Source organism: Primulina eburnea, chromosome 1 (genome assembly GCF_022965805.1).
Source record: "Primulina eburnea isolate SZY01 chromosome 1, ASM2296580v1, whole genome shotgun sequence".
In the NCBI taxonomy this organism is placed as follows: domain Eukaryota; kingdom Viridiplantae; phylum Streptophyta; class Magnoliopsida; order Lamiales; family Gesneriaceae; genus Primulina; species Primulina eburnea.
Genome location: NC_133101.1, coordinates 59191806 through 59207256, shown reverse-complemented (window position 1 = coordinate 59207256; position 15451 = coordinate 59191806). Strand labels below are relative to the sequence as shown.

The 15451-nt window shown below is 35.3% G+C and overlaps 3 protein-coding genes across 7 annotated transcripts; 2 read left to right on the top strand and 1 right to left on the bottom strand.

Annotated features, from left to right (window-relative positions):
* Positions 1-866: 866 nt before the first annotated feature.
* Positions 867-6446, top strand: LOC140834942 (serine/threonine-protein kinase GRIK1-like). 5 transcript variants are annotated; one of them, XM_073200166.1, is made up of 13 exons: positions 867-1006; positions 1101-1449; positions 1732-1966; positions 2182-2579; positions 3140-3214; positions 3298-3342; positions 3753-3827; positions 4549-4636; positions 4772-4896; positions 5050-5145; positions 5405-5587; positions 5671-5749; positions 6046-6445. In XM_073200166.1, the coding sequence occupies exons 4-13, from the start codon at positions 2286-2288 to the stop codon at positions 6195-6197; spliced, it is 1212 nt and encodes a 403-aa protein (XP_073056267.1). In that variant the 5' UTR covers positions 867-1006; positions 1101-1449; positions 1732-1966; positions 2182-2285; the 3' UTR covers positions 6198-6445. The 5 variants fall into 5 exon arrangements, with proteins under 5 accessions (XP_073056267.1, XP_073056261.1, XP_073056277.1 ...); XM_073200160.1 differs by having other exon boundaries at positions 878-1017; XM_073200176.1 differs by having other exon boundaries at positions 879-1449; positions 1732-1969; positions 2205-2579; positions 6046-6446.
* Positions 6447-8096: 1650 nt separating this feature from the next.
* LOC140813236 (uncharacterized) lies at positions 8097-9183 on the top strand. The gene is made up of 3 exons (XM_073171725.1): positions 8097-8329; positions 8466-8507; positions 8629-9183. The coding sequence occupies exons 1-3, from the start codon at positions 8198-8200 to the stop codon at positions 8998-9000; spliced, it is 546 nt and encodes a 181-aa protein (XP_073027826.1). The 5' UTR covers positions 8097-8197; the 3' UTR covers positions 9001-9183.
* Positions 9184-10319: 1136 nt separating this feature from the next.
* LOC140834935 (protein disulfide isomerase-like 1-4) lies at positions 10320-15010 on the bottom strand. The gene is made up of 12 exons (XM_073200147.1): positions 14322-15010; positions 13408-13537; positions 12845-13010; positions 12646-12764; positions 12426-12506; positions 11986-12072; positions 11793-11864; positions 11565-11633; positions 11402-11482; positions 11181-11315; positions 10815-10871; positions 10320-10714 (listed from the first exon to the last, which is right to left on the bottom strand). Exons 1-12 carry the CDS (start codon positions 14879-14881, stop codon positions 10547-10549), a joined length of 1725 nt encoding a protein of 574 aa, XP_073056248.1. The 5' UTR covers positions 14882-15010; the 3' UTR covers positions 10320-10546.
* Positions 15011-15451: the final 441 nt, after the last annotated feature.

Here is a 15451-nt window from a genome sequence, read left to right as displayed (position 1 = left end):
GTACATTAAATTTGTAGAAGATGAATTATATTTTTTTAGAGTAGGTCTCTTGTGACACAGTCTCATGAATCTTTATCTGTGAGACAGTCAGACAGATCAAGCCTACCGATATTCACAATAAAAAATAATACTCTTAGCATAAAAAGTAAAGCAAAAACTTGTGTGAGACGGTCTCACGGATCGTATTTGTGAGACGAATCTCTTATTTGTATCATCCATGCAAAAGTATTGTTTTTTATGCTAAAAATATTACTTTTTATTGTGAATATGAGTAGGGTTGACCCGTCTCACAGATTAGGATCTGTGAGACGATCTCACATTAGACCCACTCAAAAAGTAATACATCTCTAATCTGTGAGACGATCTCACATTAGACTCACTCAAAAATTAATACATTTTCATGGATGACCCAAATAAGAGATCTGTCTCACAAAATACGACTCATGAAGCTGTCTCGCACAAGTTTTTGTGATATGAACGATAAATTGAAGGTAGACATAGGCCAAAAATCTTAATAGGCTTTTTAAGGAAAATACAATTCAAATTTTAAAAAAGTCTTCTTATGCTCCACCAAATTATCGTGTTCCCAACACAAGGATTAGGTCGGTGAGAAACCTGATTAATTTTAATTATATTGTATTTTAAATTCATCAAATAATAAAAATATTTAAAATTCATTATATTTTATGTAATTAATAAAAACTATTAAGAGTTAATTTAAAATTTCAACAATTTTGTTATTATCAATAAATTATAATAGAAATTAATTAATTTTAAAAAAAATAGCTCTCTAAAGTACAATTCATCGACATTTTCATGTCTCCACGGATTCTATATTGAAATTGACATTTGATATTTATAAGAGGAATAGATTGGCACGGATGGTCTGAATGATGGGGAACTGACACGGGGTGTTCTCAGCGAACACAAACTACAATCCAAACTACCCAAACCCGCCTCGACATTTTCGCATCGCCACGCGGCCCCATCTCCCATTTCAGCCTCTGTACGCTACGCGTATGTTTTTTGTGATGTCTGTATATAAGTATATTTGTATGAAACGCCACCCATTGGACGCTGATAATTGCATTGTTTTGCAGAAAGGGAGCATAATCTCATCGAAACATTGGTTTCTTGGCAAATCTAACCACACACTTGAGACCCTTCTGTTCATTGGAGTTGGAATTGGAACTCACGCATAATTTTTTCTTATCAATTCTTTCCTAAGTTCCCTCTTTTTTGTTAGCTTAATTTAAAGATAAGGGCTTGCCTTGGAATTGGTATTGAAGTGTAGATACCATCTGCTTCTCCGTTGTTCTTATCATTTGCTTAATCATTTCTTAAGAGTTCTTTTATGGGTTTTTGAGATCCGGATCGTTTGTTGATTTCTGAACGAGGGCTTTTTCGTTGCCTTCGTTGGTCATTATCCTGATTCGCAGGGTAGGTAAGGTGAGTAAATTCTTTTGAGTTTAGCTTCTGTTGATTGGAGTCTTTTATGAACTTATAAATTTTGCATCATCAAAATCTTGTTTTATCTTTGTGATTGCATTCGCTGAATCTTATGGGTGCAACTGTTTTGCCATTTCTTGGAATTGGAACAAATTTAAATGGACCTGATTGAGAAATTACAATTATTTATTCGTTTGTTGAATTGTAATATTGGCATCTTCATTCAAGAAAATACTCAATTGGTTTTGTTGTTTTCTGTTGTATGATTTGTGGTTGCAAAAGGCGAAGGAATAGCTGCTTTGGAAAAGCAGGAAATTGAAGGCTTGGTCCGTGCTGATATATCATCCTTGGCATATTAGAAACATTTATCAAACTGAAAACAGAGGGTTCGATATGTTCGCATTGAATTGCGAGTGGATCTATTGGATCAATTGTTTCATGCATTTTGCTGAATGGCATCCGAAGGAATCGTGTAGCTGATCGTAAAGCCAATTTGCGTATTTTCCTTGGATAACAGGTTGTAATTAACTTTAAATCAAATTTGGAATATAGAATATGTCTCATTATGTTTTGTGATATGTCATAGGCTGCTGGAATAGATTGAAATGGAGTAATTCCATTTGCACTAACTGGTCACAATGTACTGCTGCAGCTGTGGCCATGTATCTTTTTTTTGGTTGTTGAATGAACAGGCTGGTCTTAATTTTTGGATTTTTTTTTTTGTTTCTTCAGGTTTGTGAGATCGAGCTTGTTAGCTGGTTGTGCATTGCAATTTCTCGGGTTGGACTTCTATTTTTGTGACATTTAAGAGAACTCAGTTGAGCTAAGTCACAGAAATGGGTTGCTGTGAGTGTTTTGGTTTCGCCTTTGCAAAGAAACCCAAAAAGGTCATCCGATCCAGTAGGGGGTTACCCAATAACACTTCTCAGGAGTTCTTGTTGGATGAAGAGACAGGCGATGAAGAAGACGATTCTTACTGTGGTGACATGACTGATATGGGGAATGGGGGTGAATCTGATTTCCAGAGTCCTAGAAAACGATCAGAGGAAATTCTCTTGCACCGCATGCGGAGTGGACTTGTTTGCAGAGAGTTCCCTGTTAAAGAAACTCACATTGTCCTTCGTTCAGAGGTTAGCTGCAGCACAGATATTGTTATTTTTATTCCTCACAAGTATTTGCAAATAATAATCTTCTAAGCTGTGTGGGCTATAACTTTACCATATTGGTTTATGCAGTACCAACCAAACCTAGGCAAAAATGCAAGGATTTTAAATTTTCAAATTGTTTTTGAATTTTGATTCTCTCCCTGCTCCTGCAATTTTATTTATTCTTTGGTGCTTTTTCGGCTTCTGGATGGTGACAAAGTTCATTCTCCAAAATCGATCTGAAGAGGCACATGCCACCATTAAGTGTGTATGTACTTTTGATGGATATTGAAAAAAATTTACTGAGTCACAAATAAGTATAGCATCTCAGAGCTTCTTAGTAAAACAGTTCGAATGATTTATGGTTGCTGAAATATAATGGACATTTGTTTGTTGGAAGAATGAGTTTGCTCTTGACTGCAATTTTTATTAGAATTATCTAAATTTTTTTAAATGGATTGAAGGAAATTTACTTTGATGGTAATTGTATTGTATTCGGTATTGTTTAGTAATTCTGCTAGTATTTTTAACTTGTATGAATGCAGGATGAAAACGAAAATAAGATGGTTAATGAATATGTCCGTGAACGCAAAATAGGTTCTGGCAGCTATGGAAAAGTGGTGAGCCTGAATGCTATAGATACATGCCTTTCTGGGTTTCTTGTATGAAATATCAAATGTAATTTGGGGCCTTGAATGTGTAGAATCTCTATCGAAGTTGTTTGGATGGAAAACATTATGCAATAAAGGTAATGTCATTTGTCTTACGTGCTAAAGTCTTAGCTATTTTCATCTGCACATCACTTAATTCTTTTAAAATCTCGTCAAAACCTTCTTTTGGGTAAAAATATTTTCCCCTTGTTTTGATCCGTCTTAAAAGAGGTGGTCTTATAATTCAAATATGAATACTCAAATATGTTGATCAATATAGCACTTTATTTTGCTTTATGTGGGGATAAAGTATAGCGCTCTAGAAGTCAAGGAGGTATCTGGATGAAAAAGTAATGTTCTTATATTAATGTTTCCAAATGCTCAGTTGGTGATTATAATTTATTCATTTACAGAAGAGCAGACTATCTTTTTTTCATAAATCCTTCATTGATTTTCGAATGATAGCCTTATATGATGCCTGTCAGCATTTCTCATATTTTCAACGCAGGTCTTTCACAAGTATCATTTGTTAAAGCTGAGAGTTGGACCTTCAGAAACTGCCATGACTGATGTTTTGCGTGAGGTACTTGAGTATTTCATTTTGTATGTCATCTTTTGGGGTGGTGACGAGCATGTTACTTTATTTACATTTATTCCGTGGAATCTGTATTGTAGTTGGTATTATTATTATTTTTATTATTTGCTTTTATTTTGCACCCTTCGGCTTGTAAATTCTTCTAAAGTCATATATATATAAATTTCATTTATGATCAATTGAAGGTCGCCAGCATTCCTTGATCCTTATCGTTGTTATAATATAGAATTGTTTGCAAAATATTTGTTTCCGAGAAAAAAATGTTTGCAAAATAGCATTTCCATATTAAGCACCTGTTATTGATCATAGACTGTCACTCGTACACAAACATATTCTTAGTGTTTTAATGTTATGATTCTTATGAATAGAACTTGTAAATCCTTGATGGATTGTCCCAGTTATACCTTAAGCCTTTTTCAAATTAGATTATGCTTTAGTTGGCTGTTTTTCCTACCTATATTAAAGGGGAAAAAATCACCACGCATGACTTGCTTTTGAACTTGTAAAAAATATACAAGGGAGAAGGATCAAGACCTCCCTTACACAAACAAACCACAATGCTTGGACATCCAATACAAAGGATTGGAACGTGAAAATAGCTAACAAGTGAAGTCCAAAAGCCTCGCTTCTTGGAAATGTTCCTGTTGATTCTCTGGTTATCATTGATGCTTTTACTGTTTTCCTACTTAGATGGATTCTGTATTTTCAGGTTTTAATCATGAAAGTATTGGGTCATCCAAATATTGTGAATCTCATTGAGGTTATCGATGACCCCACAGCAGATCATTTTTATATGGGTACTTTATACTATTCCTCCTTTCTACCTTATCAGTCAATAATTGTTGTTTATGTGACTATAAAACTACGGTTGTTCAGTTCTTGAATATGTGGAAGGCAAAGTTGTTTATGTGACTAAAACTACTGTTGTTCAGTTCTTGAATATGTGGAAGGCAAATGGGTCTGCGAAGATACTGGTCCTGCGGGTAGCTTAGGAGAAGACACGGCTCGGAAGTACTTGCGTGATATTGTTTCTGGTTTGATGTATCTTCATGCCCATGTATGATGTTCAGACATGGAAAATTTTCAGATATTTTCTGTCAATCTCTTTTCTAGGATGTATTTTTTATGCCATCTGAAAAAAATCTAATTTTACTGTTTACGAGTAAAAAAAAGATGGAAATTAACTTAGAATGTTTGCTAATAATAACAGAATATAGTGCATGGGGATATCAAACCTGATAACTTATTAATTACTGGTTCTGGAACTGTTAAGATCGGGGATTTCAGCGTCAGCCAGGTTTTTGAGGTAATAAATTATCAGCAGTAGAGTTCAGCATGAAGTATGAATATTTTATTGTGAATTACTCATGGGGATCTATCTAAAAATCTATTGCCAGTATGTGTGTTTTAATGGTTGTATTTTTGGTTGTCGCATAGGGAGGTGGTCAGCTGAAATATGAATGTGAGGATCTGAATGGATAACTTTAGAAAAATTCACATCGAGTAATCTTTGTCGACTTATATGATAGTTCTTTTCACCATTATGCTCTAACCTTTTGCATTAGGGTGATAACGATGAGCTTCGCCGGTCTCCTGGAACTCCAGTATTTACTGCACCCGAGTGTTGTTTAGGTGTAACCTATCGTGGAAAAGCTGCTGATACATGGGCAGTTGGAGTAACATTGTACTGTATGGTTCTGGGTAGTTACCCTTTTCTAGGAGAGACTTTACAAGATACATATGACAAGGTGTGGAGAGTCAAGTCACAATCTCACAATTCTTCCATCTTTCCAAAAGTTTCATGTTTATTAACCGATTTTGCTCATTTCAGATAGTAAATAACCCGTTGTTACTCCCGGACGATATGAACCCTCTCTTGAAGAATCTGCTTGAGGGCCTTCTTTGCAAAGGTGAGGCATTTATTGGTTTCATTTTCAGTATCTATGGATGTGTTTTGGAAAAAGTAACTTATGTATGTAAAATTTTGTGAGTGAAATAATTTTTAATAGATGTCATCTCATGTAAAAATGTGTAAATTATTTTAATGGAGTGAGACGTATATTACAAATTTAAGATACAATGTATCATGTTATATAGTATATGATATACTGATTGAGTACTTCTGCAAAATGATGGGGAAAAAAAATTAACCTAGTATGCATTACTTCTCTTTTTGTGTCGCCAATTATTTGATTTTATTCTGCAGATCCTACACAACGGATGAGTCTAGAGGATGTTTCCCAGCACGAATGGGTCGTGGGAGGAGATGGGCTGATTCTCGAGTACTTATGTTGGTGTAAGCGCAACAATCTTGAGAAAGGAGTGTCCGCAGAGACTGAAGCGCACGCTAAAACTTGACAAATGCGAAAACATGTGTTGCTGTATGGAATGCATTTGTAAGGGCAAATATTTGTCACTTTGAGAACTGGAAAACTCTACATAAATTGAATAGGGATAGTTACAGGAGGTGTTGGACTAAAATGCAAATGAGGTTAGGGAGGATGGATAAAGTAGAGGAGTTGTATATATGAATTTTTGATAATTATGTTTTCTTGGACTTTCTTATTTGTTTATTGGCTAAATAAAGAAAGTCGGCCGCTCGGAGGGTTGAACTCTTATATTACATTATATTTCTTACTTATTCCAACTGGTACCTGGTTCTTTTTCAATATTTTTCCATTGAGCCAATTTCAAGAATTAATTTTTTTTATGGATTTAATGTTAAGCGTGGACATATTTTATGAAAAATCTAACTTTTTAAATTTTATTTTAATTCATTTTTTTAATTGAAAAAATCAAAAATAAATTCTTATGTACTTTAAATTAAATATAAAATGACAAAAAAAAATAACTTAAGATTATCATTAATTTAAAATTTGATTTCGCTAGTAGTGACAGTTCTATGTGATCTTCAAAAAGTTTAAATTTTTTTTGTTGTGGATTTTTCCATTTTGATTCAAGGTTAGTATCTTTTAGTTCTCAATTTTTTTTAGTTTCTATATTTCTCACACCAAACTTAAAGTTTTACAAGTCAAACGAAGCGAAACTGGTAACTCCACAAGAAATTGGTAGCTTTGACACCGTCGTACTTTGTCTGACACTTGATCTGCGGCTCCCCAAACCTAAAACCATGACTATCCCTGCGATCCAGTTGTTCAATCTTAAACATTATAGGTGTTAGATGTCTTACATTGGTCAGATTAAGTCATTGGGAGTTATATATGAAGCAGTGATATCAATCCTTCTTGCAACTTTAGCTGGATTTGGTGTATCAATGATTGGAAGCTCCATTACCGTGGAGGTCCTGAGATGGAGAAGACGAAGGCATGCTAGAGCAAATCAGAACCAGACTATGTTGAATCCTAGTCGACGCCCCCAACGAGCCATGTTGCTACATCATCATATGGGAGTCCTATATACGACAGAGATGTCGAAAATCCAGAAACGTTTGGTGATCGACGATGATTTTTACGTTATTTTTGTTTGTTGATCTATAAGTTATAATCTCTCACAAGTTTTGGAAATGCTTCAAATACGATGCGGGTTTTGATCTGGAATAGTATTGTTAGATTTAGAAATAGGATGTACAAGGTTTTGGATTTGCCGTGCATTCATCAACTAAATCTTTGTTTCATTCTCCTTTTCGATCAAATTCTACAAATTACATGAGTTCTATATCATTATGTCATGTTTATATTATATATCTCACGAATCAAACAGTATCATTCTCTCTATTAGTAGTCATTTGTATGTAATGAAAGGATTTACATCTTCACTTTCATATAATTTTTTTTGACGACGGAACTAATTGCCATTTTCACCTTTTGGATATAAGCCACGTAAGTTGGATAGAACATATTAGACGATGGAAAATATGTTGGTCGGTTTTCATAGATTATTCATTGTATTGACGGTGAGTTTCATTACTTAGGAAATAATTTTCAAATTTAACCAATGAATTTTCCTCGATTTATCTAGACTTAAAATAATATATACATTTTTTTAAAAAAAAAAAAAAATTCAACGTACATTTTTATTTTTATTATTTAAAAAATTCAAATATCCATTTAGTCCCTCCATCATTTGTTAAATTTCACTTTAGTATATCAATAATGATAAAAAAACTGTACACACGCATCGCGTGTGCAGAATAACTAATATATATATATATATTATATGTGTGTGTGTGTGTGTGTGTATGCGTGTGTGTATATATATATACATACAAAGAAGACGTGAGATTTAAAAGATATTTGGGCGCCAACGAGTTTCCCCTCCTCAACGCTCAAGCGAAGCGGGTACGCACTACACATTGCGATCTCACCCACACATAGAAGAGAGATACAGAGCGAGAAACCATGGAAATCGATGGAGTCGGAGCAATGATGGTGAACGAGACGAAGAAATCGAAGCTGCTCTCTGTGGAAGATTACCTCGACTTCTTTGATAACCGAGACACTCTCCATCTCACAGTCAGTCAACTTCAACAGGTTGTACGTTTGTCAGATGCACCTTCCACTACATGTTTTTAGCTGATTTCCCCAATTTTTTGCTTTTAAAAATAATTTATCATTTCAATTTTTACAATTTTGATCGGTTGACTTGATTTTACTGTGTTTACTACAGATCATCGGCATGCATGGCTTCAGAAAAACCATAACTCAAAAGGTTTGCGACGAATCCAACCGCAACATAAAGTTCTATACCAGTTATTTTCCTTAATAATAATGTTCGCCTCTTCTTTTCTTCTTTTCTTCTTTTTTTGTGAACTATGATTTGGTTGATACAGAGAAATTTGATTGATATCGTGAGCTCAATGGATCTGAGTGACCTGCGCCGATCGACTCTGTTTAACGGCAGCGTTTCGGGTGATGCTCCCCTGGCTTTGGAGGAAGTGATCCACGACCTCAAACATCTCGACTGGAAGGAATGCCACGTCACCTCTCTCCTCACCCAAGGCGCTGAAGCCTCTGCCACCACCACCTCCACCTCCACCTCCACCGCCACCAGCTGCAACACTGTTTCGGTCCAAAAGCGCAGAGGATCCAAAAGGCGAAAAACTAGTAAGCAAGCTGGGGTTGGGTCAGATCTTTCTATTAATTCCCCTGGTACTACTGTCGCTGCCGGAAGTACTGCTGCGAGTCTGAACTTCTGTGGCTGAGAAGTTGGGATTGCATTTACGATGTGGCTTGCTTGGAAGGTTAATATCTCACTCTCTATCTTCGGATTTAGCTGCTGCACTGTTTCGTTAGTATTTTAAATATAAAATAGAAAAATTCGGATTCATATTGCAAATTTGAAACAACTACAAAATTTTTAGTTTATACATCTGAAATTTGTTGATTCCAATCATTTTGATGTTTATAAATTTCAAATTCCCTCTGAACGATTATGTTTTGTTATCAACAGTTGTATTGAACTTAAATCTTATCTACATTCATCGAATTTTAATTTATTTTTTTGTTAAACACAAGTCTTTTATTTGGAGGAGATGAAACAAACTTAAACAAAAGTTGACAGTACCGCAGGTTATCGCCGAAGCCAGGACGTGAGCTACTCGATTGTATTGAAGTTTCAATACAAATTGATCAAGATTTTCTATGGTCGCCTTTCGAAATTTAGAAGTTAGGTTCTAGTTGTAAAACCAAAACTGAAATTCATAATATTTTTTACAATTAAATTTATTAATTGAATATCATCAATTTTTTTCCCACACAAATACATTCCAGTTTAAATTGTTTTGACAAGGAATTCAAAGCCAAAACCATATTCAAAAAATTAATTCCAATTCCACATTTACTTAAAATAGAAATCATGTCGCTCTAAAAAAAGCCCATCGAACTCATTCATTAATGTTCTCAGTTTCTGTCAGATAAAAAAAAGTAGCAAACTCCCCAAGCCATCAAGGAATTGCGTGTTAGTTATCGCCATTATTCGATGCATTAGAGGTACGCAATTTTGAACTGATACAAAATCAAATATTAAACTACTCGAAAGTGATATTATTATTTATTACAAAATCACTGGAAAATCTAATGTAACCAAAAAAGAAAAACATCGGTTTGAGTTTATGTATAGAGAGTTTTTGCGTAGGCTAATCTCTATTTCACACAAATTTCGGCCACAGCGAAATATTTCAGAAACAGCAGCAATGCTGAAAATCTTTTAAAGTCTGGTTTGATTTGAAAATTAAAAGGAAAAAATTACATACTACATCGAACTGGAAAAACACATTATATTTAACCTTAAAAAACCAAGCAGAAATAGTATTTTAAAGTACATCTTGAAATTCAGCATTCCCACTTAAATTTTGTCCGGTTGAAAGCTCTTTCAAGAAAGTTTCAAATAATTAAACCTCAGATACAATCATTATTGTATTGCCATACTTTACTCTGAATTTCAACCAGAAATCCAACTTCATTCGACAATTTTCTAACCAGATGAGAAAAAAGATGGACGAGATAGCGAGGAGGCAGCAAATAAGCTTAGAGATGTCGGTGGGGAGGAAGGGATTTATATATACATACATATATACAAGTACATATATGTATGTATTATGTATCAAAACTTGACAATTAACAAAACCCAAAAACGAAAAACAGTAATAAATTGGATTAATTTAATCCATCCGCTATTTGTCTCATTACCTCCTATAAGCATCAACAGAGCATGACTGTATCGTCCAGGGGGGAAGGTGATGCAAGTCTTCATAGCTCATCCTTTACGTTGCTCGTAGAGCTCTTGATGTCTTCTTTAGCATTAGAATCACCGGATGCTGGAGAAAATACTGGCTTCTGGAGTTTAAAAGGGATAGATGCGTGTTTCTTGAGGAATTTGTATAATGACACAACTGTGCGTTCCGTTTCAACAGGTATCTGTTAAATGCGCAAACATGCTCAAAACCGTGATGAGGCAAACACGGGAAAAATTTTGATAATCGGATAAAATCAGATATCCAAATTTATGGAAACTTACAGGATCAAGGCTTTTCTTTCCAGCTGGGAAGAAGAGAATTGTGGGGAATCCATCAGACTGCAAAAAAATAAACTCTTCAGCATCAATAATTATATTGCTCCAGATATTTTTCCCACAAGAATATTACATTCAATGTTTTATACATGCATGCCGATGATTATATATATCAAAAGCGCATGTCTCTCATTTGCATGCATACACGGGGAGATGAAAGAAATAAACAGTTATACTATCTTAGTCTCTTTTCGGAGATAGTACACAATTCGGAATAGAAATTTAGAATGCAGAAGGATCAACGGATAAGTTATATAAAGCCAACTACTATCTTAGTCTCTTCTAGATTCAAAATTTGGAATGTTATACTACCTTGGCTTTGTGATGTTCATTCGTGGTTCCATCCATTTTGGCTACAACAAGTGATTCTACACCATGCAAGTGCTTGGCCAGCTTGTTGTATGTTGGTTCAAGAGCTTGGCAGTGGCCACACCATGGCGCATATATCTGAATGAACATATGCTTCTAGATTAGAAATTTACCCAGAAATAAAAAGGAGATATCAAATGACAAATAGATTAATACAACAGTACCTCAAGAAGAACATCTTTGGATTCGTCCAAAACAATGTCATCAAAGTTATTCCCAACAATTACTTTCACATCTCCATCATTCTACAAAACGCAAGATCGCGGAAAAGGATCAGCCAACCAAAATGACAAATCACATGGAGAAAAAAAATTAATTAGAACTCACATTCTCAGGGATTGGATCCGATTTGAAGAATGGCTTGAGCTTGTCTTCAAAGAATGACTGGCCAAATGCCTAATGAAATGAGGAAAATATTTTCAGTAAAAAAATTATGCCGCCCAAAAAAGTTTTCCGAAGTCAAATCAAAACACAAGCAAAATAACAACAAATCCGCATACAGCCAACAATGCAAAAGCAATGAACCAAAATGAGAAATACTGAGTGATACTTGACCTTAATATTCTCAAATGTAAATTCCTCATCAAGTACATATTTCCTAGCATCATCAACTGTGTATCCTAATACCTGCAAGAATTCTCATCATCTTGAAATTTGACCGTACTTGGATTATATTATCTGATATTCAGAGCAAGAAGAATGTGCACAGAAACAAAGGTAAATTGATGAACAATATTGAGAAGTTTACTTTCGGTGAGTCTCCCGTGACTCCAAAATAATTTGCTACAGGCTTTCCAGTTTCTTCATTGTCAACTTCCACTGATACAAATATAATCTGCATCAATTTTGAAACATGGATTATAGCCATTTACTTCAAATGAATATCACTGGAACATTGTGCTGGGAATTTTTACACAACAAAAACTTCAACCTTTACATACCTTTGCATGGTTCAACGCCAAAATAATAAAAATTTATAACTTGAGTTAAAAATGTTGTTTTATGGGCGGAGTGCGATGTATAACAAAAACAGTGACAATCCCACAAGCACAAAGATTGGCAATTTTGGGTTGACCCCTTCTGAATCAATTATTTGAAAGAACTAAATCTGTTGCTTTAAAATTCAAATAAACATCTTTACCGACAATGCAAAAATGCCAAATATGTATTCTCTTGCTGTCCCGGTACCTTTCCCTTGAAAAGTTTGGCGGCTTCTTCAAATATTGGAATAACCTTTTTTGAGTCCTTGGATGAGGTAAAAAGCAGAAGCTGAAAATGAGAGGCAAAAGGAGTTCAATGTTATGACAGGTGAGGATGTAAAGTCCTGCATAGCAGAAATTATCTGTAGATTTCACTGACACATTCTGGCAAGGGAAGGGAGGTGTGGAATTATAACAAAAAGACTCGCCTGCTTTTTAATTTGGCTCTCGAATATCAGGGATGCACTTTCTCTGCTAAAAATGGTCACGAGTGGAACCTTGTTGGCAGAAACAAACTCAGCTATTGCTGACTTTTGGAATTGACCGTCTACATGAATAATCAAGAGGTAAATTTTCCGCAAGATACTACAAAAAGATGACATCCATTGGCATGCATTTAGGACTAACCAAAATGAGTCACTTTCTCAGCCTCGTTTTTCAGCAAGACTAGAGCAGGGCGTTTAACATCTGCTTCCAAGTGAAACATCTTTGCCACATTGAGATTTGAAGTTTGATAGAAATTGACATCATCATCAAGTTTTGATGCAGCAGCAAGCTCTTGACTTTCAGGACCCTGTAATTGTGGGACATAAAATAAGTAGAAAAATGATATCTTTCATTATGAAATGAAATTAAGAAGATGAAGTGGAACCAAATCCAATGAGACACGTAAAAAGGAATGTGAAAATTGTAAATACGTCAAAGGCATTGTTCTAGTACCCAAAATTTAGAACATGAAAGCTGGTGTGGGAAGCTTCGACGTCACCCACCTGCTAAACATCGATGGACGGTTTTTTGCCACATGTTGATCTGGTCCATGTGGCAAAAAAATATCCATTGATAAGGGTACTACCCTTGGGTAACGTCTAATTGATGACAGGTGCAAGTGCAATAGTGCAATACTATGGTGAATATTAAGTAAATGTGGCGCACCATCATAAAAAATACTGACAAATCAAAAGTTAACTTACCACCAATGTGTCAAGAAATCCCAACACGACCTTATTCTCAGATGTTAGTATGCGCTCTGCTTCCTCTGTGGTTGTTATATTGGATATACCAGGTCCTGTTTTTTTCTTGATCCAAGTCACAATGGCTTCCCTATATACAAGTTAATTTTCTTCTTAAGTTATCACTCCACATTATGCACGTTAATTACCACCGAAAACTTTGTATCAATTATACTTCCAGGGTGGTGCTATCATCAAGTAAACAGAAAGGTTGTGGAAATACCTTTTCCTTTTTATGCTTTGGTAGAATAGCACTACTTTGTATACAAGGTATAAATAATAACAAGAGACACGTGATAAAAGATATTATCAGTTTCAGCCGCACAATAGGACTTGACTTGAAGCTATTTGATCTTAATCTAAACACAATTTTAAAATGATGTTACCTGGACATACTACATTAACTATATGAATTCTAAATATATGAATTCCGCTCGTTCACACATTCTATATTAACTATCAAAAGGAAAGTAACCAATTTTCAGGCCACCGTTTTTATAGAATAATGAAAACAGAAATATCAATTGGCAACTGTGAATGTTACAGAATCAATTAAAATTATTCAAAAGGCAATTTTTTGTCAATTACTACATGTATCTTAACTTATGGACGGAAAAATTTGTAGTTTAGCACAAAAAAAGAAAGAACAGATTGATGTCGTGAAAAAGAAAAACGGATTTCTAAGGATCGTTTAATTAGACACTGCGGAATCTCAAAAAACATGCGAACTTTCTAAACTTTGGAATTTTGTTTCCTGTAAACAAGCCTGAAACCAGAATCGCCTAAAATTCAGAAATTTTTGTTTCTCATTCTATCGTAAAATATCAGATAAGCACAAAAAGATATTAAGGACAAAAGGGGAAACCGAAACTCACTTGGAACGCTGCCCTGAGTAAGTTTTATGCTCCCCGTCAACAAAGAAGTACACAGTAGGAAACCCCTGCACTTCATACTTCTCCGCTAACTCGTTCTCAAGAGTAGCATCCACCTTCGCAAGCTTCACATCCACCGCCTTCAGTTCTGTAGCGGCCGCCGCATACTCCGGCGCCATGGCCTTGCAATGGCCACACCAAGGCGCGTAAAACTCCACCATCACGTATTTATTTTCCTCGACAAAGTCAGTGAAATTACCATCCGTCAAAACGAAAACGTCCTTTTCATCGAAATCGGGCACTTCATTCTCCCCCTCGCCGTGATCAAAGCCCGAGGGATCGAAATCATCGTAGTTTTCGAATCCATCACCCTCGTTATCTGATAATTCTGCTTCCGAATAATTGTGGTCGGAAACAGCCTCGGTCTCAGGTTCTTCTAGAAAGCTCAGGTCTTCGTCGTCGTCAACGTCACCGGAGGCGGTGGCGGAGAGAATGTGGGCGGATAGGAGGGAGAAGATGAGGAGGGAGGCGAATGCGAGGAGGAAAAAGGGACGAGAAGCCATGGAATCAAGGTTCAATGAGTGAAGTTGACTGTAATTGGTGTGGATTTTGACTCAGATCTGGAGGGGTGGCTGGTTTTATTTATGGACTGGGAAGGTGGAGATCCCACGACGTCGTTCTTTATCAGCTTGAGAACGTGTTGTCCTTGTAATATTCTTTACGAGTGCAAATTATCCGTTTTGGGAATCTAGTACTTAATAATTGCATTAATTAGGAAGTACTTACCATAAATGGCTTTATTGCCCCCAGAATTGCTTAAACGCGTTTGTTTTTAAAATTGATTTTTCAAATATCAAACTATCAAATGAAATATTTTAGAAGTTTTGTTTATAAATTTGATCGTAAAATATTTTCTAATTAGTGACACATACCTACGTATATTTGTGTGTATATATATATATATATGATCGGAAAAATTATCGATTTTTCTGTTATGTACATTATATAAACTTCTCGTGTACCCAAAAATCTCATACTACTATAACAAGTTAATCTGCAATCGACAAATCATATGAGATCGATCCGCCCGTGAAATGTTGATACGAGGAATTAAATTTATAATCATTGTCTAA